Source organism: Musa acuminata, chromosome BXJ2-7, assembly GCF_036884655.1.
Source record: "Musa acuminata AAA Group cultivar baxijiao chromosome BXJ2-7, Cavendish_Baxijiao_AAA, whole genome shotgun sequence".
Taxonomy (NCBI): domain Eukaryota; kingdom Viridiplantae; phylum Streptophyta; class Magnoliopsida; order Zingiberales; family Musaceae; genus Musa; species Musa acuminata.
The window spans coordinates 1,419,003-1,445,372 of NC_088344.1; the positions used below are offsets into that span (position 1 = coordinate 1,419,003).

Below are 26,370 nucleotides of genomic sequence, written 5' to 3' on the forward strand. Positions count from 1 at the left end.
ACTAAATGGAAAGGAACACCACGTTGCAGCCACAAAATACATATAATAATAGTTTGACCGACACTAGTGATGAACTTGAGGCAGAACTAATCATCAAGAACATCTCGCAGGCTCAAAGACATGAAAGCAAAGAAAGTATGGTAGCGATAAGCGGAAATATAGTAACGTAGGTGTGGCTGCAGCAGCAGATTTAGATGAGTTTAGTCATCAACGCCGAGGGCATATTGCATGAGCATTTGCCCGCAGGAGGCGAGAGGCACGTCCTTGAGGAAGCCCAAAGAATTGGCGTAGCGAACGCTGGAGGTGATCCCAACATTGTGGGTGAGCACAACAGCCGCGTGGTTCCTCCCGTCGCTGATCTCGGAGCAGTCGTTACGAGGGCTCGACACCAGCATCACCGCGCAGGATTCCTCTTGGTGGTCGTCGGACACGGGGATTTGGTAGGTTCCCTTGTTGTTCGTCACTGCCACCGCGGTCAAGGTGCTCGCGCCCGTCGTGTAGTTCTTGCACTCCAGCTTCACCTTGGCACCTGAAGTCACTAAGTTAGCATTCCAAGGCTGCGCATTTAGGGACATAGATGAGACGATCAGCGATAACCTTCGATGTACTCGGTGGCCTTCGTCTCGAAGCCGGCGCGGCAAGTGTCGCAGTAGACGCGGCCTTCTACGACAAGATTTGGAGCGGCGATTGCGAACCCCACCATGCAAAGGAAGGTGGAGAGGAGGCAGAGTGCAGTGAACACGCGAAGGTGACTCGCCATGATCGAAAGAAGACTACGTTTCTGACGGGAACAAAGTGAGAGAAAGGGAGGATAGGCAGTGAATGAAATCAAAGCTTGGATTGCTCATCTTTAAATACCCATCCATTGCCTTCTCTTCTTGAGATGGATGGATGATGAGTTGAGTTGGTCTACGGAAAGGCAGGGAATTAAGCTTGAATGAGACATGTGTATGGCTTCGTTGCTGTGGAGGACTGATTCCAAACTATCTATCTTGCTTTTATTAGATACCAAGTGTTTGTTGTCATTCAATTGGAGAGAAAATCCAATATATTAATTAATATATAAAAGAATATATTGTCACATTGGCTAGAAAACCTCTCTTTCTAGAGTTCAGTTTATTTTTTATATTTATTTAGAAAATATATTATTGATGAAAAACATTATTCCACTTAGTAATAGAGTATATAGTTTTCTTACATCATGCATGTATGCCATTTACATCATACAACACAATGGCGCTATAATACTGTTCGGAAACCCCATGGTGAAAGCATCACGGGATTCACACTTCATTCACCCACCGTCTTCCTTGTATGCTTTGGTGTTGTAATCGCTCATTGCTCACAAGAATGCAACCTGTGCTGCTCTGCGGTATCTATTTCATTAGCTTCGCGGCACTCCTCTTCTTGGAGTTGTGTCTCGCCTTGATCAACTTGTTGAGAACCTTCACGTACCGGCTGACCATTCCGGCGACTGTCACCCCACCTGTGGAGTCGGCTTGCTTCAGAACCACCGCGAGCTTCTTCTCCGACTCACCGTAGTCGGTCGCAGCTGCAGGTGGTGCGTTCTTCTCCTCCGCCGACACATCCGTGAGCTTGCGAACATCACCTTTGCGGTCGTCCGTGTCTGCATCAGCCTTCTCCCCTTTGCTGCTGCTGCTGCTGTCGCCGCCTTCCACCATTAGTTCCTGCAACGACATGCGTTGGAGGCCTTCGTCTTTCTGTAGCTGCGACTCGGACTCCCCGTTCATGTCTTCTTGGGAGATCTTGATGGGCCTCCGTGTTCTTCTGGACATGCTTGGATCATAACGACGGTGCTTACTGGGATCATGGTGCGTCTCCATGGCCGTAGATGGATGGATTCAGAAGGACCACCTGAGCGCCCTCTTATTGCTTCTTCCGGCAAGGGAAGGAACAGAATACCTCACCGACTTCTTGTTTGTGTGCAACTCAAGGTTAGGAGAGGAGGGAAGGTGGAATGTCAATTTTTACTTGGTTAAGTGAATTTGAGATATGAACGTCTCTCCCACTGTCGTCCTTTGGATTCACATCGGAGTGCGACCCGAGAGAGAGAGAGAGAGAGAGAGAGATGTGGAATGTGATTCCAGTTTGATATATCACCATTACTAGAACATCATGAAGGGATGGTCTTTTGGTGGGGCCGCATGCATGGGAGAGGGATGCCGTGGGTAGCGATGAAGCCGTCGATGAACAGCGTAGCGCTCGCCAGCAACAAACGTGACATTGCCGTCGGCCTTTCGAGCCACTGAAGTTGCGCGCGCGGCACCCGTCATAGCGCATCGTGGCGGGCATTCAGCGCCCTTTCTCAGCCGTTCTCGTCTGTCGCAGCATGGTGGAAGGCGCTCCATGCGGTGCGGTGCACCAGCGTGGAATTGAGTCACGACGGCGGGACAAGATGGAGGAAGGTTGGAGAAAGCGAACGTTGCCGGGCTCGAGGGAGAAGCGCGGCGACGAAACCGCGCTCGAGGACCTCGTTGCTGGGCGTGAAGCTCACGGTGGGCTTGTCGTCCAGAATCGATTGATCTAAAGTGGCCCATGTTTTTTAAACATGCAATGTATTTCAATCTAAACATTTATCAACCTCGTATCGGTATCTTAACAGATAAATCCTATATATTTGAGATTAGTAGAAAATAGATATACTGATCCAGATGAAAAAATTCCGAAGCACATACCAATACACAGGAAGCAAATACCAATCCCCATGAACACTACAAGTAGACCAAAATGGAGAAATTGAAGGCGGGCTTAAAGTCCACAGGCAAATTTACTTTGGTACGGCAACATAAAAGGATGACATTCACACGACGATAACCGGAAAATGAGAAACAAAATGTCAAACTTCCTAAACATCCATAGAAAATAACAACCAGAATAAAACCAACAGCGGAAACATTAAAACTTAGTAATCTTCAGGCTCCTCCTCCTCGTCATCTGCGCCCTCTGCTCCAACCTCCTCGTAGTCCTTCTCGAGGGCAGCCAAGTCCTCTCGTGCTTCCGAGAACTCACCTTCTTCCATTCCTTCACCGACATACCAGTGAACAAATGCACGCTTTGCATACATGAGGTCGAACTTGTGATCGATCCGTGAAAACACCTCTGCAACAGCAGTATTGTTGCTGATCATGCATACGGCACGCTGAACCTTGGCTAAGTCTCCTCCAGGGACCACCGTCGGCGGCTGATAGTTAATTCCACACTTAAAACCAGTAGGACACCTTCATGAAATAGGACAGAATTATTAATTCAAAAGCACGATAACATGTTGCGATTCACAATTTCAGATCAATTAAAACAGGAGGGATCTTAGCGCAGGCTCACCAGTCCACAAATTGGACAGTTCTCTTGGTCTTGATGGTTGCAACAGCAGCGTTAACATCCTTGGGTACAACATCTCCCCGGTACATAAGACAACAAGCCATGTACTTTCCATGCCTTGGATCACATTTCGCCATCATGCTGGATGGCTCAAATACTGCATTTGTGATTTCAGGGACTGAGAGCTGTTCATGGTATGCCTTCTCAGCAGAAATAACAGGTGCATACGAGGAGAGCATGAAATGGATCCTAGGATATGGAACGAGATTGGTCTGGAATTCAGTGACATCCACATTAATGGCTCCATCAAACCTTAGAGAGGTAGTCAAGGAGGATATGATCTGAGATATCAACCGGTTCAAGTTGGTATATGTTGGCCGCTCTATATCTAGAGACCTTCTGCAGATATCATAGATGGCTTCATTGTCTAATAGAACCGCAACATCAGTGTGCTCAAGCAAGGAATGAGTGGAAAGGACACTGTTGTATGGTTCGACAACTGCTGTAGAAACCTACAAATAAAATATCACAGGATAAGTCCACTGTTGGAAGATACAGTAGATAAGATCAACATTTTCACAGGCATTCGCCAATGTGGCCATGAGTACCCAGCTAACCAAGGCCTAAACAACAAACAAACAACATCCACTTGTCATCAACAAAGTAAAGTGTTATAGATATGCCCCATGCTAAGGTACAATTAATCCAAGGACGTAATATAGAGATTATTTTTAAGATTAATCAATATCGTCTCCCGATATGAACCTTAATGTAGATTCTAGACAGTCTTACATTGTTCTGATAAAAATCTATGCTGCACAGAAACTGCAAATTAAACTTTAACCCTGATCAGCACAGTACAAACATTAAGGAACCAACTAGGGCTTTGATATGCACCTTTGTTTTCCATTATGATTTTCCAAATAACTAATTCGACTTGTTTATCATGTTCAGATATAAAAATGCAAATTTTACTACTAGAGCCATTTACATCAAAATTCATAGATTATCAACGAAACAGTACTTGTTTTATCAAAAAAATATATGATTCCACTATGAAATGCTGATGTTATCTAATTGCCTAAAAATAGGTTTTTCTAGGTTCATTTAGTTTCGATAAAACTGTATTATATGCTACACAGTTATAGAAAAACAACTGCATTTTAAAGGCCAAAAGAATAAGAATGATACAAAAAGCATCAGAATTCAACAACACAGACCTAATTCACAGACAAGACTATCAGAGATTCATCATTAACCGGAAAGTAAAGAAGCCTGCACAACTTGTTGATACCTGAGGAGAAGGATATATGGTAAATCCAAGCTTTGACTTCTTCCCATAGTCCACAGACAAACGTTCTAACAGCAAGGAGCCCAAACCAGATCCAGTGCCACCACCAACAGCATTGAAGACCAAAAACCCTTGCAAGCCAGTGCAGTTGTCTGCTAGCTTCCTCACACGGTCAAGGCAGAGATCCACAATTTCCTTCCCCACTGCGGTTCACAAGAAGGGCCCAAAGTTAAATCGAGAACAAAAGAAATCCATCCGAAACGAGATGGTCCAATATGGAACAAGGAAATGCGTTGCTACCTGTGTAGTGGCCCCTAGCAAAGTTATTTGCAGCATCCTCCTTTCCGGAGATGAGCTGCTCTGGATGGAAGAGTTGGCGATAACTCCCGGTTCTGACTTCGTCGATGACAGTCGGTTCCAGATCCACAAAGATGGCCCTCGGGACGTGCTTGCCGGCACCGGTCTCACTGAAGAAAGTATTGAACGCATCGCACGCCATTCCCACCGAGGAATCACTGATGGAGAAAATATATATATATATATTAGAGATAAAACTAATAACGCCAGGAACCCCAAGCAAGCTACGGTTTTGCTCAAGTATCCACAGTGAAACTTCAAAACAGAAAAGGTAAGCGGAAAGGCGCAATATTTGACTAACAATCTTCAAATTATCTTGTTTTTTTAAAACAATGGCATCAAATCAGTTCTGAAATCAAAATTTTCTTGAAAAATACAGCCAAGTTGCGGTCGATTTTTATGGGAAAAAGGCGATCTTTCCCCAGTGACCCCCTTCTTGGGCATCAGACACTTTCGTAGTCGAACCACATGAACGAAATCCCTAGATCTCAATATACCCGAGACCTACGAGTCAATGACATGGGAAACACCACCGGATCTAACACAGTGGCGCTCGAGCGCAACTCAAGATAAAGGAGATATAGAGAAATCAGAGACATCGGATGAGAAATGGATCGCTTGCAAAAAGAAGAAAGACCTGGGCATGATGCCATCGGGCTGGATCCCGTGCTCGAGGCAGTAGAGCTCCCAGCACGCATTGCCCACCTGGATCCCGGCCTGGCCGATATGGATGCTTATGATCTCCCTCATCTCCTCCGCCTCTCCTCGTTCGTTCGTCTCCCTCGAGAATAAGCCCCAAAGATATACACCGGAAGAGCGGCAGGCTTTTATTCGGTGGGAGCAAAAGAAGGAAGAGAGACCGTAACGTGACGAGCAGCTTAACCGGATTCAATGATTGCTTTGGAGTCCGGGGGGAGGCCCGGTGGGCCCCACTTGTGGGCCCCGCCGTGCCGTGAAGAGCCGACAATTACTTAAAAAGACACAATTGCCCCAAAGTGATGCGAATTATTTTATTTTCTTTTTTTGACTTCATTATAATAATCACAACAGTGATGTTGGATTCGAATTATGAGACATCAACTCAGGTAATTGAATTTTTTATCTCGATGTAATTACGTTAAAAAAATTCTCTTCCTTGTTTTTTCAAGAAATACTAATTTTTATTTTTTTTTTAAATATATATTTTATTTATCATAATATAAGAAAAATCTCTTTATAAGACAACTAGAATGTTTACCCCCATATATAAGATTTATATAATAAGTTATAATATTTTAATATCTTTAAAATACTATAAATATATTTAAAAATATTATAAATAAGATAAATCAACTCAAAATTTAATAGAAACTAAATAGAGAGATTTTCATATTTATAATAATTTTAAAATACTTTAAGTCTATTACAAATATTATAACTAAAGAATTCGATCCATTCACTAAAATGGGTAAAAGTTACTATTTTCTCTTGTCAAAATAACTAAAAAATATTATGAAAATAATACTGATTGAGAGGAATATGAAAAATAAATATATCTTGAAAAAAGCCCCCCAAAAAAATCCAAATATTCGTATATATATATATATATATATATATATATATGTCCACAAAATGCAAGGGCAGTATGGGTAGATGAGGGCAAATATTAATGGGGAGGCATGTGAGTGTGCAGAGGCTGCTGAGCTGTTCGCTGCCAAAAGAGGTTGCCAAGCATATCCAGGGAATTACGAAAATGACACGGAGAAAAGATTACGTCAGCAGGTGTCGGTGGCTCACCGAACCATCACCGCCCATCTTTACCTTCCATCAATGATTGATTCTTGTTGGTGATCCATCATCCTCGATCGCCACCTCACTCCCTTCTTGATTCGGACAGGAAAACCAACCTTACCGAAACCGATAAGATAATGACATGATGAGGTTCTGAAACCTTAATTTCCCATCAAATTAATATCTTAATTTGTCATCACTATTATTTAGTACAGTATAAATTGGTATATCATCATGAAGATTACGAGTAGGCATTCGCAATAAGAAGTCATCAATTGAAGCGTCGTCGTCGTCGTCGTCGTCGTCGTCTTGTTTTTGTTGTTGCTGCAGTAGAGATAATGTATAAATGGAGCTCCGATTTGGATCTTCCACCAAACTCAATCAGAGAGGAGGATCGCCCGTCACCAGCTGATGCAGCGACTGCTGCACTTCCATCCTTCACCCACCTTCAATCATAAGCTTTACAAGTGATCTATGTATCATCAGCACTGACAACTAAGTCTGCATTGTTGAGGACTATCATAAAGACACCTCACTTCCAACTTATGAATCCAACTCCGGTCATAGGAGCAATCAATATTAGGCTCTCTAAACTTAACTTGGTTTCCTTTTCCTTGCTGAAACAAGATCACGATGCAAAACATAGAATAGCTCATTAAATGTAAGATATCCCTTGCTTTTTTGAGGAAGAACACTGTGTGCTGTCTGGGTTCTACATATACGACCAGGGAGAGTTGGACATTCTTGTTCTTGTGAGCATGACATGACGACTCGCTCTAGGCAATGAATGGATAACATTGGCTATTGGATGAGTGAAGGCAAATCTAGACATGTGTGACGACATGATCCGAAGCTTAAAGTAAGGATCTTGTGTCCAAAGTGAAAACCTCTCTTGAGCATAGCATAGCATAGCTCTATGAGAGGGCAGCTCATCATTCTGGTGCCGGTTGCAGCCTTGTGGCGAATCCGGTTGTCCGAAGAGCTCAGCTGCTCTCTGCAGGAGAACTCATGGCAGCTTCTTTTGATGGCAAACGACTGTGAGAAGTCATCATGTAGGGATAGTTTGGTAGGGATATAGAGAAGCATAATGTGGCTTGTGGTGCAGACTGTGATTGGACTTACAGCTCTTAGATTTTGGCTTGAAGTCATATGACTCCAAATATTTTAGCTCTTTTGCAGGTCAAAAGGTGATCTCAAGAATGCTAGGAATCCTAGGAACCATTTCTTTAGTTGAAAGTGAAGAACATGATGATCCAACAACGAGAAAATTATAAGGAAAAATAAATAAATCAGCATCTTTGAAAATTGGTTACAGATAATGTTTCTTTTATTGATTAAATTTATCAGCTGCTTTGTATTAATTTTCTTCGTAAAGTTGTCATAAGAGTCGGTAAACAATATAAGAAGCAACACGTCTTATCTTCTTCAACAATATTTAATTGATCCAATATTCCTTCAACTATGTTCATATACTCTATTAAGTTTTCGCTTTCTTTCATTCTTAGCCTATATAAATTTTGCGTTAGATACAACTTGCTAGATAAGCTTTTTGTCATATAAAGTTTTTTATTAATTTATCCTAAATAATCATGACAGAGTTATCATCAATAATATTATTTAATAATATTATCAACGATATAAAGACAAATTATTCACTTTGCCTCAAACTCCTCTCAATTTTTGTTTTTCTATAGGTCCATTCAATATTCTTGTTAGGTCTTACGGAATAAGAATATCCTTCATCCTCCTTTGTCATATAATGAAACTATTTCTTCTATCAAATTTCTCTACAATAAAGCCAGTGAAAACAATCGATGATATCGTCATTGAATCTTTAATCACCGTATCTTTTGAGCTTTGATATCACTTTATTGTGAATGAAGAGGAGAATTTCAAAGAAAAAAAAAAACCCTAGAGATCAATAATCAAAAACATACTAGAAAACTGACATAAGATTAATCGATAATTTGTGCCTAGAAAAATTATATTCTTTAATATATGAGATCAATTACAATGTTCTTGAGTTATTTTACTCAAGTACAACTTCGAAATAATTCTTAAGAGCACCCAAAGTATATTATCTCTCTCTCACAAAAATCTAAGAATGAATGTATATTTATAGAAGCTAAATTCTAATTTAATTAGGACTCTTAAAAATATTTATTAATTTGTACTATAATATCATATTTATAGATAATTTTTGCTTTATATATATATATATATATATATATATATATATATATATATATATTCGCCCTCCAAGTAAAATAATAATATATTTTGACATGTATTAAGCCGATTTGAGTTCAACCCAATGGGTAAAAGTGTTTTTTATTATGAGTTAAACTGAGACAAATAAACTAATTCACGCCGGAGGAACATTACACCGCCCAATCGAATGAAAGCCGACAACATACCAACAAAAGTGAGCATCGAAGGAACTGCCCCAATTCATCCCCTCCTTTTCGATCGATCCCATTGCCAACTCCTCCTCCTCTCTTTCTCCTTCCAATGGCTACGCCTTCTCTGCCTCTCCTCCTCCTCCTCCTCTCTTCCGCCTTCTCCCTCTTGGTTCCGCGATCCTCGGCGTCGGCGGCGCCCCTCTGCCCCAGATCGGACCTCGCCTTCGTTAGCGACCTCACGTCCCAGTGCCCTCGCTGGATCGACTTCCGTTCGCCGCTGGAGGTAACGCTTTGCTATTCGCTTTCTTTATTATTGATTGCCGTCGGAATATGAGGTCTTGTTACTAAATTAACTCTTCCTTCTTGCTATTTGTCGTGGGGCTTCGACGGTTCCGCGCCGGTTGTTCTAATCGAGGGATAATTCACCTGCTAAATGATATTTGTAATCGTGACAAAGGCTTTTCCCGAAAAACACCTGCGAAATCGTAACTTTCGGATGTATATTTATCCGAGCATGGGATTCGATCATGAAAATTGTGGCGTCTGCTCTTTTGAATTTGAATATGATTGTTTCGGAGTGCGCATGTGGTAGTGTGGAAATATGCTGATTCGTGCAGATTCTTATGGTTTGTAGTAACTAAACTAGGGATATGGTTCGATGTTCATTTGGTCAGTATGGAACCCTGATGATGATGTCTAATATTGCTTCTTTTCTTCATAGTAGCTTAGAAGAAAGAAAAAAGCTCTTGTGCCCATACTTGTGAATGTCCTATAACAGATTACGAACTTGGAAAATGTTTTCCTAAACAAAGAAATGTTCGGTAAAGAAAGAGGAATAGTGTCAAGGACCGATGCAGCAGGCAATCTTAGTGGTAGAAGCTGTGACGGTTGTCGAAGATGGTGGTTGTACTTGGTGGTGACGGTGATCATTGTTATCATTATTCTTGTGAGTAGTTGTAATAGTAAGATTAGTTTTTTTCAATCTAGGAGACTAGGCTTCTAAGTCATAAAAATAACCTCTCTGCTTGTAGAGGTAAGTGTATCAGCCATCTCTAAACCTTGCATCGGTGAGAACAATGTTTACTGGTTTATCCTTGTACTAGTACTTAAGATGGTGAACAGCAGTCATGCAGTGATATCTTCTGGTGGCAGCTACAACAATAGTTGTTGGCCTTAAGAGGGGTTCTATAAAGAAGTGTTTCTTTGAGAAGTCAAGAGGTCTGGATCTCGTAGATAACTTGTAAGTTCTTTTCTAAAAAGGCTCTTCGAAAATGTGTTCCACTAAAAATTTGAAGCTACTTTTTTTGCTATATGACCCTCAAAAAGCCTTTCCATAAACTAAGACAAAGACACCCTTAGTGTTACAAGCATTGTATTTGCTCTTTGGAAATGCTCGATCTTTTGGAAAGACCCATATGGTGTCTCATTGGAATATATAAATCTTACCTGTGGCGAGGTTATATTCAGAGCCTCAAGGTATCTCATGCCTAGCCACACCTTAGACATTAATTTTGACAACACTGTCTAGACGTATCGACTTTCCACACATTTGATGACATTTCTAAAAGCAGATGCAGTGCTCATATCAGATATGTGATGGATACCAATGTTCATCTGATGCTTGCTATATATATACATATATATATATATACATATACATATATATATATACATATAAATATATATATATACATATATATATATATATATATATATATATGCTTGCTAGGTATATGTATATATATGTATATATGTATGTATATGTACATACGTATATACATATACATATATGGTTTTTGGTAGTTCTCTGAGTCCGTCTGGAGAAGATACTATTTTACTAAAAAATGATGCTTAGAGTTAAATCTGCTAGCATCTTTTGCACCTTGGTTGTTTTTTTGAATAGATCTGATGTTGCCCTTTTTGCTTCTGAAGGTGGATGGAGAGTCTCTTGACATAGAGTTGAGTCATGGTGAGAGTAATGGTTATTATTCTGTTCTGTTCTATGCTTCATGGTGCCCATTCTCGAGCAGTATTCGCCCCATTTTTGATGTTCTTAGTTCCATGTTTCCACAAACAAAACACTTTTTAGTTGAAGAATCTACCACCATGCCAAGGTGTGCAGTTGTAATCATATATGTCGATTTGTTGTGTTAATTACTTGGGTTTCCTTTTTCAGTACTTGACTATGTTGTCTCATTTGTTTTCTTCTCACTTGCAATGCAGTATTCTCTCTAGATATGGAATTCACAGCTTTCCAGCTATAATGCTGGCCAACCGGACAGCAGTGATTCGATACCATGGTGCTAAAGATCTCAGTGCTCTTGTCCAATTTTACAAGAAAAATACAGGTTGGTTGACTGCTAGCTTTTCTTGCAATCATTTGTCACTACCCAAGAATTCCACATCTGATATGTTCTCCATGCTTTGCTAAAACCTTTAGGCATATGAGAACAAAGGCCATGTTATTAACATCGTTATATTCTGTCAGGGTCCATGTTTCTGTCTTGAGACTGACTGGCCTGAGATGGGACTGGTTTACTTTAAGATGGATAGAAATTTAGATGTTTATCGGGACTCTGGGCACCTGGTTGCCTTCATGTCTCTTATTCAAGGACAAAGCCAACTAGATGTGAGAAGAGACCAAGACCCAAGATACATAGACAGTCATACATTTTCTTTTGACGTGTATATTTACATATATGTATGTATGTATCTTTCGATACATATATCTTGACGATATGTTACTTTTCTGCTTTTCGAGATTTATGGTAGTCCTCGTGATTAGTGTATTATGGTTTAGAGAATCTAAGAAAATTGGTATTATTTCATCGTGCCCCTTTTATGTATTTGTTTTTTTGCTGTCCTGTGCAGGTTTTGATCCAATTGCATACTTGGTCGTCCACCAACCCACTAATTCAAGAAAGGTGAGGTCCCTAATGCATCAGACTGGATCTCCAAGGGAACTAATAACCAAGGAACCCTTTATGGTGCTTGGAGTACTACTTTTCATGTTCATGAAGATAGTCCTATCCTCCATCCCTGTTATTTACGCCCATCTCAAAGCTCTCTGGGTGTCAAATGCCTGGCACCTGAACTTGCACGTCCTCGGCGAGTCATCCCAGCTGTTGGTACGAGTGCTACATGTAGTCGATGTCAAGAGACTCTGGAGCAAGCTCAAGCTGGACAACAAGACGAGGAACCTGAGGAAGAAGGGAGCAAGCAATGCTCGGGCCTGGGCTTCCACTCTAACCTCCGTGTCACTAGGTGAATCGTCCTCATCGAGAACCGCCGCTTCCGAGTCATGATCTCCTGCCGCCACCAAGTCCTCTTTGTATCCTCAACACTTGGTGTCGTCTGTTATCCTCCATGTATGTAAGTCGGGAAAATTTTGAGTGCCACGTCCTATTGTGTCTTGGATGTAAGGTAGATTGCATCCCAGATTCCGTAGCTTTCGGAAACGAGGAATAGATCGGATCTCTTCATTTTCTGTCATCCGGGGCTGCACTTTTTCTGTCATCAGTTTGGTCGTATAATGTCTCATCAATCTGAAGCTTGATGGAACCGATTCAAGAAAAGCTTCCTCTTTTACAGCAGGTAATCTTAGAACGCTGGACATTTTGACTTAATTGTCTCTGTGATGGATGGTCAACAAAATTACACCTTCATGCTAGCAATACAAGTCGAGTGATTACTACTTGTGATCCCTACTTATCCCAGACTCAAAATAAACTCAAATCAAAGGATAGCTAAATTTGATTTTGAGCGGTTTATTAGACATGGTTGCTCCAAAAAATCTGACCCATCCACCTAAGTTTCAACATGATAAATCAATCCACTAATATGCAACAAAAAGGATATAATGATTGGTTGGAAGATGCATCTGCGCCGTGTTTCCATGTCTAAATAAATTATTCAGGCTGAAATAATTTTGAGCCAAACAACCTTAGACAATAAACCAAAGGATACGTAGTTGCCTTGTTGGACACTTCCTTCTTCTTCTTCTTCTTCTTCTTCTTCTTCTTCTTCTTCTTCTTAATAGACTCGGATGCTTACACAACCCATTCAACTTGCTCCACGATTAGACTATTCATACATATGTCAACTCCGTATTGGATATTCTAAGACTTAGCAAGTCTCATCACCAATTCTCTTATGAAGCAAGTTGCAGATAATCTTCAGAGTGAGATGGAGACTGGCATGCCAACCCCTCCGAGCTACATCGGCTGCTGCTCTTTGGGTCTCCAATCATGGCACCAGAACTTCATCAACAGCAGAAGTCTCCACAGGTGGGCCCAGCAGCACCTGTCCCCCATTTGTCACTTGTTGGAAGGATAAGTCCTCAATCAACCTCCCGCCCGTCACAGAGAAAAGACATGCCCACTGCTTTCTCCTTGAAATATCCCGAACAGCAAGAAGAGCCTCTTTACCTTCTTCCATGATCAGTCCCTAATTCTATGACACGCCCTCCCCCCACCCTCTCATGGAGAAAACTTACCTAGAGATGGACTTGGAGGAGTGGGAGTTCCTCCCTGACGACAAGAGTTTCCTTGACTCCGGCCATGGCAGCAAGAAGGATGTGTTGCTCAAGGAGATCATAGTGGATATGAACTACTTCATCTGCCCATCACACCCCATAACTTCCAAAGAAGGTCTGCTTCCGGTTATCTCCGTGGGGAAGAGCTCAGACGATGCTGTGGGCAGAGAAGTCAAGGACATCGGTGTGGTCGCACCGGTGATCCAAGCGAACCAACCCGATGTGGTGTCTCAGGTCTTCTTCAAGAAATTGAAGGAGAACGAATTCGTCGACATGAAAATGGACTCTCCCAAGTCCAACACCAGGGGCGCCTTCATGTTTCATGCGGAACCCGAGCATGTGCAGCCCAAGGAAAAAGAGGAAGAGGAGATGGAGAAAGAGAAGGATCGCACAGGGCCCGAGATCAAAGGTAAGGCTTGTTGGGATGGCTTTGGGTTTACCATATGCAACTGGAGAGTAGCAGGTATTGGGGCCTTCTGCTCCATGGGAGCAGCTGCTGCTGCTACCATCTGCATCTTCATCTTCGGCGGCCGGCAGCAGCAGCGGAACCACAAGATCCAGTTCAAGATCTACACGGATGATAAGGTGGTGTTCATCGATCGACCAAGAAGGCGTTTGGTTTGGACCGATCACTCCACTCATCAAATCTAAGCTTCCGTTCTGTGATCGCAGAGGGTGAAGCAGGTGCTGCAGCAGACGACCAGGCTGAAGCAGGCGCTGTCAGCTGCGAGGGCAGCTCCCATGACGAGGGCGCACATCACGTTCGGAGGATGCTATACTAGCGTTTGATCCATCACTCCACGAAAGACTCGAGGAATCAGCACCGCCAGATATGATGGAGGAGGAACAGTGCAAATGCAATCAGCGATGTACACATAGTAGAGGAAATTAATTGCAGAAATCTTACCTGTGTTGTCTTTATATATGCTAATATATACTATCGATCAATTGCAACAAAGAGAAAACAGGGTTTCATGGAACGTTGAACGAGTCTCGCTCATGCTGATGCAGCTAAAACCGTATGCGTTGGAGAAAACAAAGCTGCCATGAATGCTGATCATTTCTACTGCCACCAAGTCACAGCTACAGATGTTGTTTGAGCTTACTGTCTTTTAGCATCATCCTCATCTCGTCTTGTCTTCGTACTATCGTATCATGGTCTTCATCTCCTTCGATACGGATACCATATAGATCTATCTCCAAGTCTCCATAAGATTTTGTTTTCCTTCTTCGTCTAGTAAGATCTAAGAAAAGAAATATCTTTCGGCCAGCAAATAAGGAATCGACGCAGTCAACGGTGGCAGGCGAAGAAGGCAAGCGAAGCCAATAGATACTGACCGTGAGTTGCGATGCACCGACGGCACCGTGGTGTGAGTGGCCTACATTGGCCTCGGGCTTCCATGTCCTTTTCACCTTGTCATTTGCATCCCTTCTTCGTATCCATTGAATCTGCATCTCTCTCAGGGATTCCAAAGTATTCCATCATGCGTATAACCAGATAGACTCTTCCTACACGTCTCTCGACCTCTCTCCTTCTGCAATTTGTTCTTTCTAAGGCTGTCATTGTTTTCCATGCTTTTTCGTGTGTAATAATATCACCACCTAATTGAAATGTTTGTTTGATAGTTGGAAAGCATCACATTTACCATTACACTATATTTTGAAATCTAAGCATACCATTATAAAGTAAATGATTTGTCATCGAATTTGATATGATCTTTTGAATTGGATAGGAGATGTCAGCTCCCAGAGATAATGAAGCACGAGCTGGACGCCCTTGTTCCAATAGAGATCAAAAGTTAGGAACATGAACTCTACTGACCTGCCATTAATTTGTAGGATGAAGAAGAAACTCATCTAAAATGTGCTGTCAAGCAATCCTTTTTCTCTTGGTAAATGATATCAAGTTGAGAGAGCTTTTCGATCCATCGTAACAATGTTTTTTTTTTTTTTTTTTGGTGATTTCTTTGAAAAATATTACTTTTATTTTTTTTTCTCATATGATACTCTTTTTTTTATTTTTTTTCTAAATAGTACTTTGTTTTATAATCTTGAAAATATCTTTTCTTCCCCTAATTTTTGTTTGAGATCCCATTGTCTTTCCTCACCCATCGTCGCCTCTCTCATTCCCTTCCCATTTAAAGGTAGAGAGGCTTCATAGTAAGAACAGGGACGAAGGTGACGAAAGACGATATGCAATGAAGAACGGATAATACTATCTCATGATGGGACGGAGACGACAAAGGTGATGATGAGAAGTTACTATTTGAGAAAAATAAAAACAAAGGCACCATTTGGAAAAATAAAACCTTTTAAAATTATGTTTAATTTGTTTAGTAAATTTTTGTTTATTGGCTTAACAAAAGCGAGTCAATCATCTCATGATTAAAATACTATGATCAATTCAAAATAGTATAGACTAAGTTCAAAGTTTCTTAATAATAATTTTTTTTTATGAATTCCATGAAAGTGTTGTGTGTGCGTCACATCGATCACTATCAGTGACATGAATGTTGTTTTAATAACAACTTCATTTTGACAATGATTTAAATATAAATTCTTGATTTTGATTACTTAATAAAAATGGTGATGTAGCTCAAACGGTAGAGCGTTGGCTTTGCATACAAAATATACCGGGTTCGATGTATAATCAAAATGTCAAGAAATATCCCTATTAAATGATTGTTTGTCTTCAAACACGAAAGGGGGTGTGGCTCAAACGGTAGAGCGCTCGCTTTGCATGCGATAGGTACGGGGTTCGATACCCCGCATCTCCACTTTTACCGAATTATTATTTTCTTTTTTGACAGTATAATCGTAATATCAAGAAATATCTCTATTAACAATTGTTCGTCATCGCACGTGTAAGGGGATGTAGCTCAAACGGTAGAGCGCTCGCTTTGCATGCGAGAGGTACGGGGTTCGATACCCCGCATCTCCATTTTTACTGAATTATTATTTTCTTTTTGACAGTATAATCGTAATATCAAGAAATATCTCAAATAACCAATTGTTCGTCATCGCACGTGCAAGGGGATGTAGCTCAAATGGTAGAGCGCTCGCTTTGCATGCGAGAGGTACGGGGTTCGATACCCCACATCTCCAATTTTTACTGAATTATTATTTTCTTTTTGACAGTATAATCTAAATATCAATAAATATCTCTATTAACCGATTGTTTGCTATTGTATGTACAAGGGGATGTAGCTCAAACGGTAGAACGCTTGTTTGCATGCGAGAGGTATGGGGTTCGATACCCTTACTGAATTATTATTTTCTTTTTGACAGTATAATCTAAATATCAAGAAATATCTCTATTAAATAATTCAGTATGGGGTTCGATACCCTTACTGAATTATTATTTTCTTTTTGACAGTATAATCTAAATATCAAGAAATATCTCTATTAAATAATTCAGTATGGGGTTCGATACCCTTACTGAATTATTATTTTCTTTTTGACAGTATAATCTAAATATCAAGAAATATCTCTATTAACCAATTGTTGGGTTGAACTAAAGTCCAGATAAATATCCAAAAATGGGTTGGATTGGGATTGAGTAGACTAGAGTTGGATTTTTTTTCTAGATTAGGGTAGACTAGGGTTTGCCCTGAGTTGGCCCGACTCAGTGCTACTGTATATAGCTCGAATGCCACCCGGGGTGGCAACAAAGACGAGCTTTGATGTGAAGTAATCACCCCCGTCAGCAACAAAGACAACCATGTTTTGTGTAGTAGCAATGCCACACATAACATGGCAACTGATCCAATTTTGTTTCGAGTAGATTGTAGCAACATGATACTTTTCATTCTCTCTCTCTCTCTCTCTCTCTCTCTCTCTCTTCTGGTCACAGCCTCTTGTCTCTTGAGCCTATAGCTTCAAAGGACAGGCCTACCTCTAAAACTTCGAGCACTAGATTACAGGAGGCAAAGCAAGGGACACAACCCTACAGTGACTGTCCTTCAGAACTAAACCTAGAGAGATAGACTGTGAGAGACTTCTTGTCTCTTTAAGTCTATAGCTTCACAGGGCTGCTCTACCTCTAAAACTACAAACACAAGATACAGGACGTAGAGCATGAAACACAAACCCTACTGACTGTCCATAAGAGAGAGAGAGAGAGAGAGAGAGAGAGAGGGGGGGGGTTTGTCTTGCTTAGAAAAACAATAGACTGTTTATTCATCTTTAAAATAAATAAAACTTTAACTCATAAATCAACATTTGATTTGTTCATTATTCATGCGACCCTCGTAAATTTATAAGAAATTACACGATTTTATTTTTTCGAAACTCATAAGCTTTAAAAAAAAATACCTCCGAGGATAAGTATGATCCGATGAATTTATGAACTTTTGATTTTCCTACTCCTCAAGTAATGTAAGACTAAATATCCTTATCACAAGAAAATTATTTCTCACCAAATGTTAAAATAGAGTTAAATAAGAGGTTATCCTTTGAAAAGAGATCATCAGAGTGAAAATGAAGGCTTCTTCTACTCAAATTTGCCTACATAGCTACTGAAAAAAACTAATAAGATTTCACTTTCAACTACCAAATTATACATCAACATCCTCATCATAATCATCATCAACAAGAAGCTATAAGGTCGCAATGAATCTAGAAAGCTAATTCTCAAACAGGAAAAGTGAGGTTCAATAATTAGCTGCTACTTGAGAGCAAACTAATAGCATTATGGTAGATGGGAGTGACATGCACACAGGAGGAGCAGAGAAAGGAAACACTTGATGGATTTAGTTTGATGCACGAGTGGCAGATTTTTCTCAGCAAAATTACAATTTTTTTTCTGCAGCTATGCCATTTATATAGCCACCATCATCAGATTAGAACAACTGTGGTCACAGAAATATCCAATTCATCCATTCAAAAAAGAAAAGAAAAGTTAAATAGATGCACTCATAATTCTCAATCACAAATAATATGTAGCTTAATAAAACACTTTAAATAGAATATAATTGTATCCATTAAAAGTATAAACTATATGGATAATATTTTATAGATTGAAATGTTCTTAAAAATAATCCACATAATTAGTAAACCGAATTTATAATGAGAGAGGAGAGTTGGTAGGTTGTGTTGTTGCAAGAAACAAAATAGTTTCAGGCTTTCGGGGGAGCCATCAATGGGCTACAGGTGACATCAGCAAACACTTTGGATCCACAGAAAGATTTCATGCCGAACTCGCACGTGCGCGTGCCGTCCTCTCATCGCTTCCCTTCCATCGGCGACTTAATTCCACGAAATCGACGTCTCCGCTACCTTACAACCGCATCGAATAGACCAACCACCCATCACTGTGAGACGGAGATGCAGAGAGAGAGAGAGAGAGAGAGAGAGAGAGAGAGAGAGAGAGAGAGAACACAGCTCATTCTTCTCTCTTCTTTCCTTATGCATTATGATCACAAAGAAGAGCTTCACAACACACACACACACACACGATGATGATGATGAATGTACACTGTATGTGCATCAAAACCTTATCATTCCTCTCTCTCCTCTTTCTGCCCCTCCTACTTCTCCGAGGCCGAAAGCGGCGGCGGAGGCGGCAGCGGCGGAGGCGGGCGGGCGCGACTCCGCCACGATCGACCACAGGATCTGCACGTCTTCGTACGGGCACGACTTTACGTCCTCGTACAGAATGTATATCCCCCTCCCTGTCGACACCGTCGCGAACACCGACATGAAACAAGAGAAAGAAAGATCGACCGAAACAGTAGCTGCAATGGAGAGAGAGAGAGAGATCACGTACTCTTCCTGCGTGCAGAATGCAAGCGGATCCACAGCTTCTTGAGCGGGGAGAAGAGGGACCGAAGCCACCCCATGATGAGCATCAGCGGCGAAGGCAGGATGTTATTATCTTCTTCTCATGAGAGAGGAGAGGAAAGGAAAGGAAAGCCCTTTGCAGTCGGAGCCATCAGCAACACGCACATACATATTGTCTCGGTACCATGTCACTGTCAACCTCTCTTCTCAAAAGTCATTTCTTGCCTCTGTACCTCTCTCTCTCACCAATGATGGGAAGCTCCACTCCAGCAAAAACTTCCCTTTCTTCGAGCAATCTTGCAAGATATCAACTCAACTCGAATCATCAAATGACATGGGCCTACCGTCTCTTCCAAGCGTCAACCAAACAAGGCAGAAATAAATTAAGAAGCTGGTATTTAACTGGCAATTATTATGCCATTGCTCACATAGGTTTCGTCGGCGATGGGATGAGCACGAGGGGTCGGCCTTCTCTCCTGCTGCAGCGGCAGGAATACCTCCAAGCGTCACGTGAGCTGAGACACGGAAATCGACGTCACTTGAGACGAAGCTGTCGACCATCATCACTATAATATGCTGACCAATAAACAACTCTTTTAGAGAATGAGTTTACCTGATGTCCAATATCATAAAGAATGTCTCGAGTTGCCACGCCAATTGTTTTTAACTCAACCTGCCACTTGGATTCATTCTTTAATCCTCACAAATGCAGGATAATAAAATTGGTAAGCTATGATTCGAGATGCAGAAGCAATGAAACTTTCACAGCATAAGAACACCAAAACTCGGCAAGTCAAAAACGCTTGCACAACACACAAATCTTATCCTTGCAAAAAGTATACTGGTTTCCCTGCTCACATGAGCTGCATGAACTTGTTTTGACTTTTATTAGGCTACTCGATGTAGCATCGTGCATGCAAAAGCTAGAATAGGAAATCCAACAATCACTTCAAGTGGAATCCAGTGCATGTATTCAACAAAGAGAACAGAGTGATCACAAATTTGATGGCCCCACTAAACCTATTCTCCATTCAATCGGTACAATGTAAAGGGCATTCACCCAACAACATAAGGTCTGCTAGTTCCAAAAGATTGAGTTTCTTTAGTATAGCAACACAGCTCCAAATCACCAAAATAACATTTTCAGGACACTCCTCATATAGCAATCAGATTCTAGAAAGAATACCACAAGAAACTTGGAATATTGGATTACAAACAAGGGGTTATCCAATGGTTGTGAGAGATGACACTATCAGTGAGAAGATATAGAATAATGTACCTGGTCCATCTTCTTGACTTCTTGCATCGCTTCCAACTTCACTTTCCAACCTGTCTGCCACAGAATATATTGAATCTCATCAGAGAATTAAATTGCATGTTTCAAGAATGCAGATTAGGATCTTAGTGAAAAGGCACTGTAGATATTTCTACTCCAGTAGCAACCAAGACACAACAAAATTCATCTACTTTGAACATTACCTCACATTTGTATAGAAATCCAAAACTATCTATGTGGCGCATGTCCTCCTCTGTTTCCTCTTACCGGTACAACCTGTTACTCTTGTCTTCTCTTTTTCTTCCTCCTCCTCCCCTCTTCTCTCCCTTTTTCGCTCTGGTCCAGATGGTACTGATTTATGAGTGCAGGTACATTGTTGCATATGAAACCATTCTGGTCCACGCATTGGCCAGTATGAACAGCAGACAAATTTTAAATCTTGATTTGAACAATAAGAAAAATTTTCAATTAGTGTTAAAATTAAAATAACTTGGAGGTTTTAAATCACTTACTTTTCGGATTATATACATAATGTTGCCAATTGATGTGGCTAGTGGCTTGCCTGGAGCTGCACAACTATATGTTGCGGTCATCACCATCTTGACGGAATTGCTACTCTAAGCTGGTAGTTCAATCCCGCAAGATGCACCTTCAGCAGTAACTAGAATAGAAGCCTTGTATTTATCACATCACATCCATGCTTCAACCTCCAAAAGCACAGAAGAATCAGAAAAATAACAGCTACTGATCCATGTTGTCTCCTTTAATTTTGTCCTTCACCACCTGATACTGCAAATGTTAGTGCACTTTCCTTTTAAGAGCATTACTACTTCTTCCCTTGTAATTAATATAGCACAAAGTGCTCATGGAATATATAAAAAACTAAGGTTTGCCTGTATTATGATATTTTTGATACGGTGTCAGTCCTTGATGACGCTATAGATTCAGCTTTAATTATAATTGGAAATGCACTCTGATCCATGTTCCTTGGAAAAATCATTTGCTTTAGGGTATGACCTGCTAGAAAAAACACTCATGCTAGAAAAAGGTCATACATTTGAAGCATACCTTCAGGCGAATCACAAAACAACGTTGTCCCTTTGGCAGTTAGAAAAGGATCATGCAGTAAATTTTTGGGGAGAGTAACATAATAAGAATAAGTACAACACTTTTTAATGGTGCTGTACTCAAAATCTCCCAATATATGTCCACGAATGTGCTGTATAACAACTTTTACCTCTTCAAAAAACTGGAAGCATATGCATTAAAAAGAAAAAGAAAGACTTTGTTAGCAGATTTTTGGTATAACGGAAGAAAAAATCTTAAATCGTCTGGAAAAATGACAATTCAAGCAACAAAAGCCTGAGTGTTTGTTTGACCTAGGCTGGAATTACATCACCGGCACAGCTCTTGTCAAAAGTTGCTGAACATCAGGAAACTGCTTCAGATACTAAATAAAAATGTTTGTTAAAGTGCATAAACTGATAAAAGTATATTCACTAACAATCTGTATGCTTCTAATGGGGTGATCAGAGATACTAAATCAGATGCTGTTATGGTGTATAAAATGATAAAAGTATAAACACCCAGAATCTGTAGGCTTCCAACATGAGACATAATATGAAAACGACATGCTAAATTCCAGAACCGACTAAAATATAATCTGACTGCAAAAGGGAAATTTGTAGTAGCTATCTAAAGCACATCAATTACCTCTCTTGGGAAAAACAGGCATAATACCTGTCCCACTATGACATCAGGTCAGCTTCAACCTGCTGTTCGTTTCTGCAAAACAAACAAGCAAGTTAATCATCACCAGTACATGACTCCTATGTACTATTTATAATAAATGGAATAAAATAACTTAAAACAATTGCTGTTGTTGCAGTGACATTATCAGTAATCTGTCAAAGACATTGATAATTTGGCTATAAACAAAAGAAAGTGCGTGTGACCTGTTTGAAAATCGTCAACTGGTTTGATCATTCATGGAACGGCCATCACCTAGAAGCATTCTCCAGAGATGTCATCCCAAATGTTTATGCTCATAGAATGAAGAAGATATGCCCAACGTATCAACCTGCTGACAACACAAAAGCATCCAAAAAAGTCCAGCAGTTTGGATGATCTCACATCTTGATTCCAATGGTGCAATACAATCTCCCCGTTACTACCTCAATAGGTATTGTACATATTAAGTGATGCATATATCTCATTATTTTTTACCAATTTTAAAACATAATAAATATTAAGCCCAGTGAAGGGCGTGTCTGTGTGAAGCATTATCAAAGAACCAGGGAGCATCCTTTCAGAGTCCAAAAAAATGAAGACAAATATTTCTTTAGCTGTTATCCAGACAAGAACCCAACAATCGTCTAATCAATGGTCATTTCCATACTCATATACTCAGTATTAGTATCGATGTGAATTCTGTTTCTCAAATTACTGAATGTACATGAAAAAAAAATACTTTACATAAAAATGATAAAAATAACTAAGACTTACTAAAGAAACGATCGTTCATAATTCAATAAGATGTGTCAATAAGGTGGGTCATTCATAAAAATCTTTCATCGAGTCACATGCAAGCCCATCACCTCAGTTTCAGCAAGAAAAGGAATTCTGAGTCCCCATTTCTTGAATGAGTTTAACAGGGAACATATCTTATCCACACAAAAAGTACAACATTAAAACCTGATCCAAATAATGCACGAACTCACAAGAGAGAAGAAACATATATATGTCAGAATCTTCCCAACTACTCAAACAGGAGAAATAGCAAACGAAAAGGAAGTAAATGGGAGGCTCACTGGCGTCGTTAAAGACAAATAATATGCTAAATTTTGTTAGCACACCAAGGAAAAGGCAAGGAAGTAAAAAGTATCCTCTTGCCTTAACCTATTCATTTTTCCAAGCGTGTAATATCAATGAAAAGCCAACACCTTGCAATTGTGACTGCTTGAAACCCTGAAACCACGGCAACAGCTTCTCAGCTGAGGGACAAGTTTGAAACATGAAGACAGCATTTCCGCCAGGTACACCAAAGAGCCAGCTGTGAACATCCCAAAACACCTCTACAGGGAGTCCATCAATCAGGATTGTCTGGTTTCCACGAAACTTCCAAGCGAGTCGCTTCACTTGCATTACCCGCTTCTTGTCGATATGTATCTCAAGGCATGGATCTTTAAGCCCAACCGTGTCACACTCGATTACAACATCATGAGCTTTCCCATTGTCGCAGAACTGAGCCTTGGTACAGTAGAGGTTCTTCCCAGATATATGTTCCCGCTTGGCTACGAAGGCCATATTGGAAGTGGAAGGGACTGCGGCAGTCTTACGGTAGGCCTCCTTGGCCAGATCACCGAGCAAGAGGACCATCTGTAGATCAAAGACAACCGCAACATAGTAACCTTGCAAAGGCTCAGGCCCCGGCCCAAACTTGGCAGCAGACAAGTCCCATACGATGTCCACCTTGCTACTCTCCACCTCCAAGCTCTTAGACCCTTTCCTCTTGGAAAAAAGCCACGGCTTGATGTCCACCTTACAGAGACACTGGCCATCGCCATCGTCGATCCCGACAGTCAACCCTTGACCCATCAGGGTCTTGCTCCACGTAACGGCGACGACGCAAGAACGGCCGCCGCGTCGCGCCCGGTAGAAGTAAGTCACCAGATTGTGCGCGGTCTTAACGGCGCCGCCGGACGAGGAGTCCGAAACCTGAATTCCGCTCTCGCCGAAACAAGAAGGGAAATCCCTCATGCTGATCCTCCAAGGCCACTTCCGACGGCGCAATGAGGAGCCTCGTCCCCACGATCCGGCCAAGATCTCCGAAGGACTTATCACAAACGCCGTCCCGGCGTGTCGCTGTCACGAGTTCCCCTCAACAAACCTCCCTCTTTTAGGGTACAAAGCAGAGGATTTCGAAGCGAATCCACGGACAAGGGCGGCCTCTCCACCACAGAATCCAATCAGCACTCTTCAAGATTCCGAGGAAACGCACCCTTCCCTTCTCTACTTCAAGGCTCCAGAGAAGCTAGCAGACGATTCAAACCCCAACTAGAAGAGCAAAGGAGAACAAGAAAGGGGGGAGGGGGAAGACGGACTCCGTTAAGAGAAGGCAAAGGAGGAATCTTGCCTTACTCCGACCGCTGAAATGCCACCGCACTACCCGCAGTCCTGAGCACGAGTAGTGGCGCCCATAATGAGAAGGAAGACCAGCTGCAAAAGGGCACAATGGCAGAAGCCCAAACCTTTATTTTGGAGAGGCCGACTCCCACCTCCGGTACTTAAAAACGTCTGAAACAAACTCTTAATCTTTAAGCTTTAATACTTTAATCAAGTAGTGTCATTAGCTTTAATGCATGATTAATGAATAAGAGCTTAACCAAAATCTAATTTGATTTCCATGTTGTGGATAAATCAAGACAAACCAAGTTTGGGTTTTTTAGAGTAATTACTGACTATATGCTTTATTTTGACCCAAAGGGGTGTTTAGCTACCATAATTTATGTCACCTCCATGTCCTTTTACAGCAAGTAATAAATAAACTTGCAAGCATTTGATTCCTAATAATAAACTAGCAAGTATTATTATTATTATTATTATTATTATTATTATTATTATTATTATTATTATTATTATTATTATATGCGACTAAACTCTTGTTGAAGTGGATAAAATTGGACTGCCATTTTCTTTGTATTAGTTGCAATCACAAATAACAATTATGGACAGAGGTAGGGAGCGAGCCAAAATGGCACCATTGTTAAGAGTGAAACCATGGTTGGGCTTTAATCCAAAGCCAAAAGAAACAGACAGATGATGAGAATACAGAGCACGAACAAATTCTGAAGACTCACCAACCCTGTGTTGCCACTGTCAAGATATGGCCATGATGCCATTCTCTGATATGAAAGGGTGACATTTTCTTGTGTGGTAGCTTTCACAGGACACGTCCAACCCAAAGAAGCAACTGTTGGTGTGTTGGCCCGCTGCCAAAAAAGACATGAACTGAAGCTTCAACTGAGGGTGTGATGAGGGGGGTGGGGGACAAGGCACAACTGAGCTTTCAGCTTCTGTGCAACAGCCCCTATTTGCCTCTCGTTCCATTCCTCAGACACGAACCAATCAATAGGAATCGGTGCATCTGATGAAGAAGACATCAAGAGGTTTCTTTTCCTTCAAGCGAAAGGGAAGAAGAAAGGTGTCTAAATGGGCTGTCCTCTTGTCTCACTTTCCATCTATTTCATCATGCAAAATCCTTGGCTTGAGATTGGGGTGTCTCTCCATAGGACACGCCCGTGACAAGTGTGGGCTCCCTTTCTTCTTTGTTTTGAGCATGTTAAGGGAATCCAGATCTAGTCCCCCTTGCTGGATCCAGCTATAACTTTTAGGCCCTGCCCTGTCTTTCGAATTTAAACTTATATATAACATGACTATCATATTTGTATACAAATAACATGCTCGAGCATACATGAAAAAATTCGAGCACACACAAATATGGTAAATCTGCATAAAACTAAGGTGAGGCTGGAAATATAATAAGACATAACATTCTTGTTCCTGCAAGTTGCTAATTAACAAACTATATGTGTGGATCCAATAAATAGGTCCACTCTTC

At 40.9% G+C, this 26,370-nt stretch overlaps 5 protein-coding genes, 1 long non-coding RNA gene and 3 other non-coding genes across 13 annotated transcripts; 5 read left to right on the forward strand and 4 right to left on the reverse strand.

Annotated features, from left to right (window-relative positions):
• Nucleotides 1-28: 28 nt before the first annotated feature.
• LOC135616313 (pollen-specific protein C13-like) lies at nt 29-833 on the reverse strand. Its single transcript, XM_065115509.1, has 2 exons — nt 598-833; nt 29-529 (listed from the first exon to the last, which is right to left on the reverse strand). The coding sequence occupies exons 1-2, from the start codon at nt 758-760 to the stop codon at nt 201-203; spliced, it is 492 nt and encodes a 163-aa protein (XP_064971581.1). The 5' UTR covers nt 761-833; the 3' UTR covers nt 29-200.
• Nucleotides 834-2,739: 1,906 nt separating this feature from the next.
• Nucleotides 2,740-5,827, reverse strand: LOC103990894 (tubulin alpha-3 chain). The gene is made up of 5 exons (XM_009410184.3): nt 5,625-5,827; nt 4,931-5,145; nt 4,634-4,833; nt 3,343-3,851; nt 2,740-3,239 (listed from the first exon to the last, which is right to left on the reverse strand). Exons 1-5 carry the CDS (start codon nt 5,735-5,737, stop codon nt 2,924-2,926), a joined length of 1,353 nt encoding a protein of 450 aa, XP_009408459.2. The 5' UTR covers nt 5,738-5,827; the 3' UTR covers nt 2,740-2,923.
• A 3,340-nt stretch (nt 5,828-9,167) lies between these two features.
• On the forward strand, nt 9,168-12,651 carry LOC103990893 (5'-adenylylsulfate reductase-like 5). The gene is made up of 4 exons (XM_009410183.3): nt 9,168-9,442; nt 11,092-11,273; nt 11,383-11,507; nt 12,031-12,651. The coding sequence occupies exons 1-4, from the start codon at nt 9,269-9,271 to the stop codon at nt 12,462-12,464; spliced, it is 915 nt and encodes a 304-aa protein (XP_009408458.2). The 5' UTR covers nt 9,168-9,268; the 3' UTR covers nt 12,465-12,651.
• A 909-nt stretch (nt 12,652-13,560) lies between these two features.
• On the forward strand, nt 13,561-14,673 carry LOC135616536 (uncharacterized). Its single transcript, XM_065115831.1, has 2 exons — nt 13,561-14,278; nt 14,366-14,673. Exons 1-2 carry the CDS (start codon nt 13,640-13,642, stop codon nt 14,480-14,482), a joined length of 756 nt encoding a protein of 251 aa, XP_064971903.1. The 5' UTR covers nt 13,561-13,639; the 3' UTR covers nt 14,483-14,673.
• Nucleotides 14,674-16,397: 1,724 nt separating this feature from the next.
• TRNAA-UGC (transfer RNA alanine (anticodon UGC)) lies at nt 16,398-16,470 on the forward strand. The gene has a single exon. It is a non-coding gene; the product is annotated as a tRNA-Ala (tRNA).
• Nucleotides 16,471-16,561: 91 nt separating this feature from the next.
• On the forward strand, nt 16,562-16,634 carry TRNAA-UGC (transfer RNA alanine (anticodon UGC)). Its single transcript has one exon. It is a non-coding gene; the product is annotated as a tRNA-Ala (tRNA).
• A 91-nt stretch (nt 16,635-16,725) lies between these two features.
• TRNAA-UGC (transfer RNA alanine (anticodon UGC)) lies at nt 16,726-16,798 on the forward strand. The gene has a single exon. It is a non-coding gene; the product is annotated as a tRNA-Ala (tRNA).
• Nucleotides 16,799-19,226: 2,428 nt separating this feature from the next.
• Nucleotides 19,227-22,532, reverse strand: LOC135616537 (uncharacterized). Of its 5 annotated transcripts, none has more exons than XR_010488374.1 (6): nt 21,263-22,532; nt 20,954-21,143; nt 20,754-20,803; nt 20,088-20,165; nt 19,461-19,989; nt 19,227-19,365 (listed from the first exon to the last, which is right to left on the reverse strand). It is a non-coding gene; the product is annotated as an uncharacterized LOC135616537 (long non-coding RNA). The 5 variants fall into 5 exon arrangements; XR_010488372.1 differs by having other exon boundaries at nt 20,754-20,807; XR_010488371.1 differs by having other exon boundaries at nt 19,461-19,770; nt 19,903-19,989; nt 20,088-20,807.
• A 214-nt stretch (nt 22,533-22,746) lies between these two features.
• On the reverse strand, nt 22,747-25,038 carry LOC135616538 (uncharacterized). The gene has a single exon (XM_065115833.1). It carries the CDS (start codon nt 24,507-24,509, stop codon nt 23,649-23,651), a length of 861 nt encoding a protein of 286 aa, XP_064971905.1. The 5' UTR covers nt 24,510-25,038; the 3' UTR covers nt 22,747-23,648.
• Between the last annotated feature and the right edge of the window lie 1,332 nt (nt 25,039-26,370).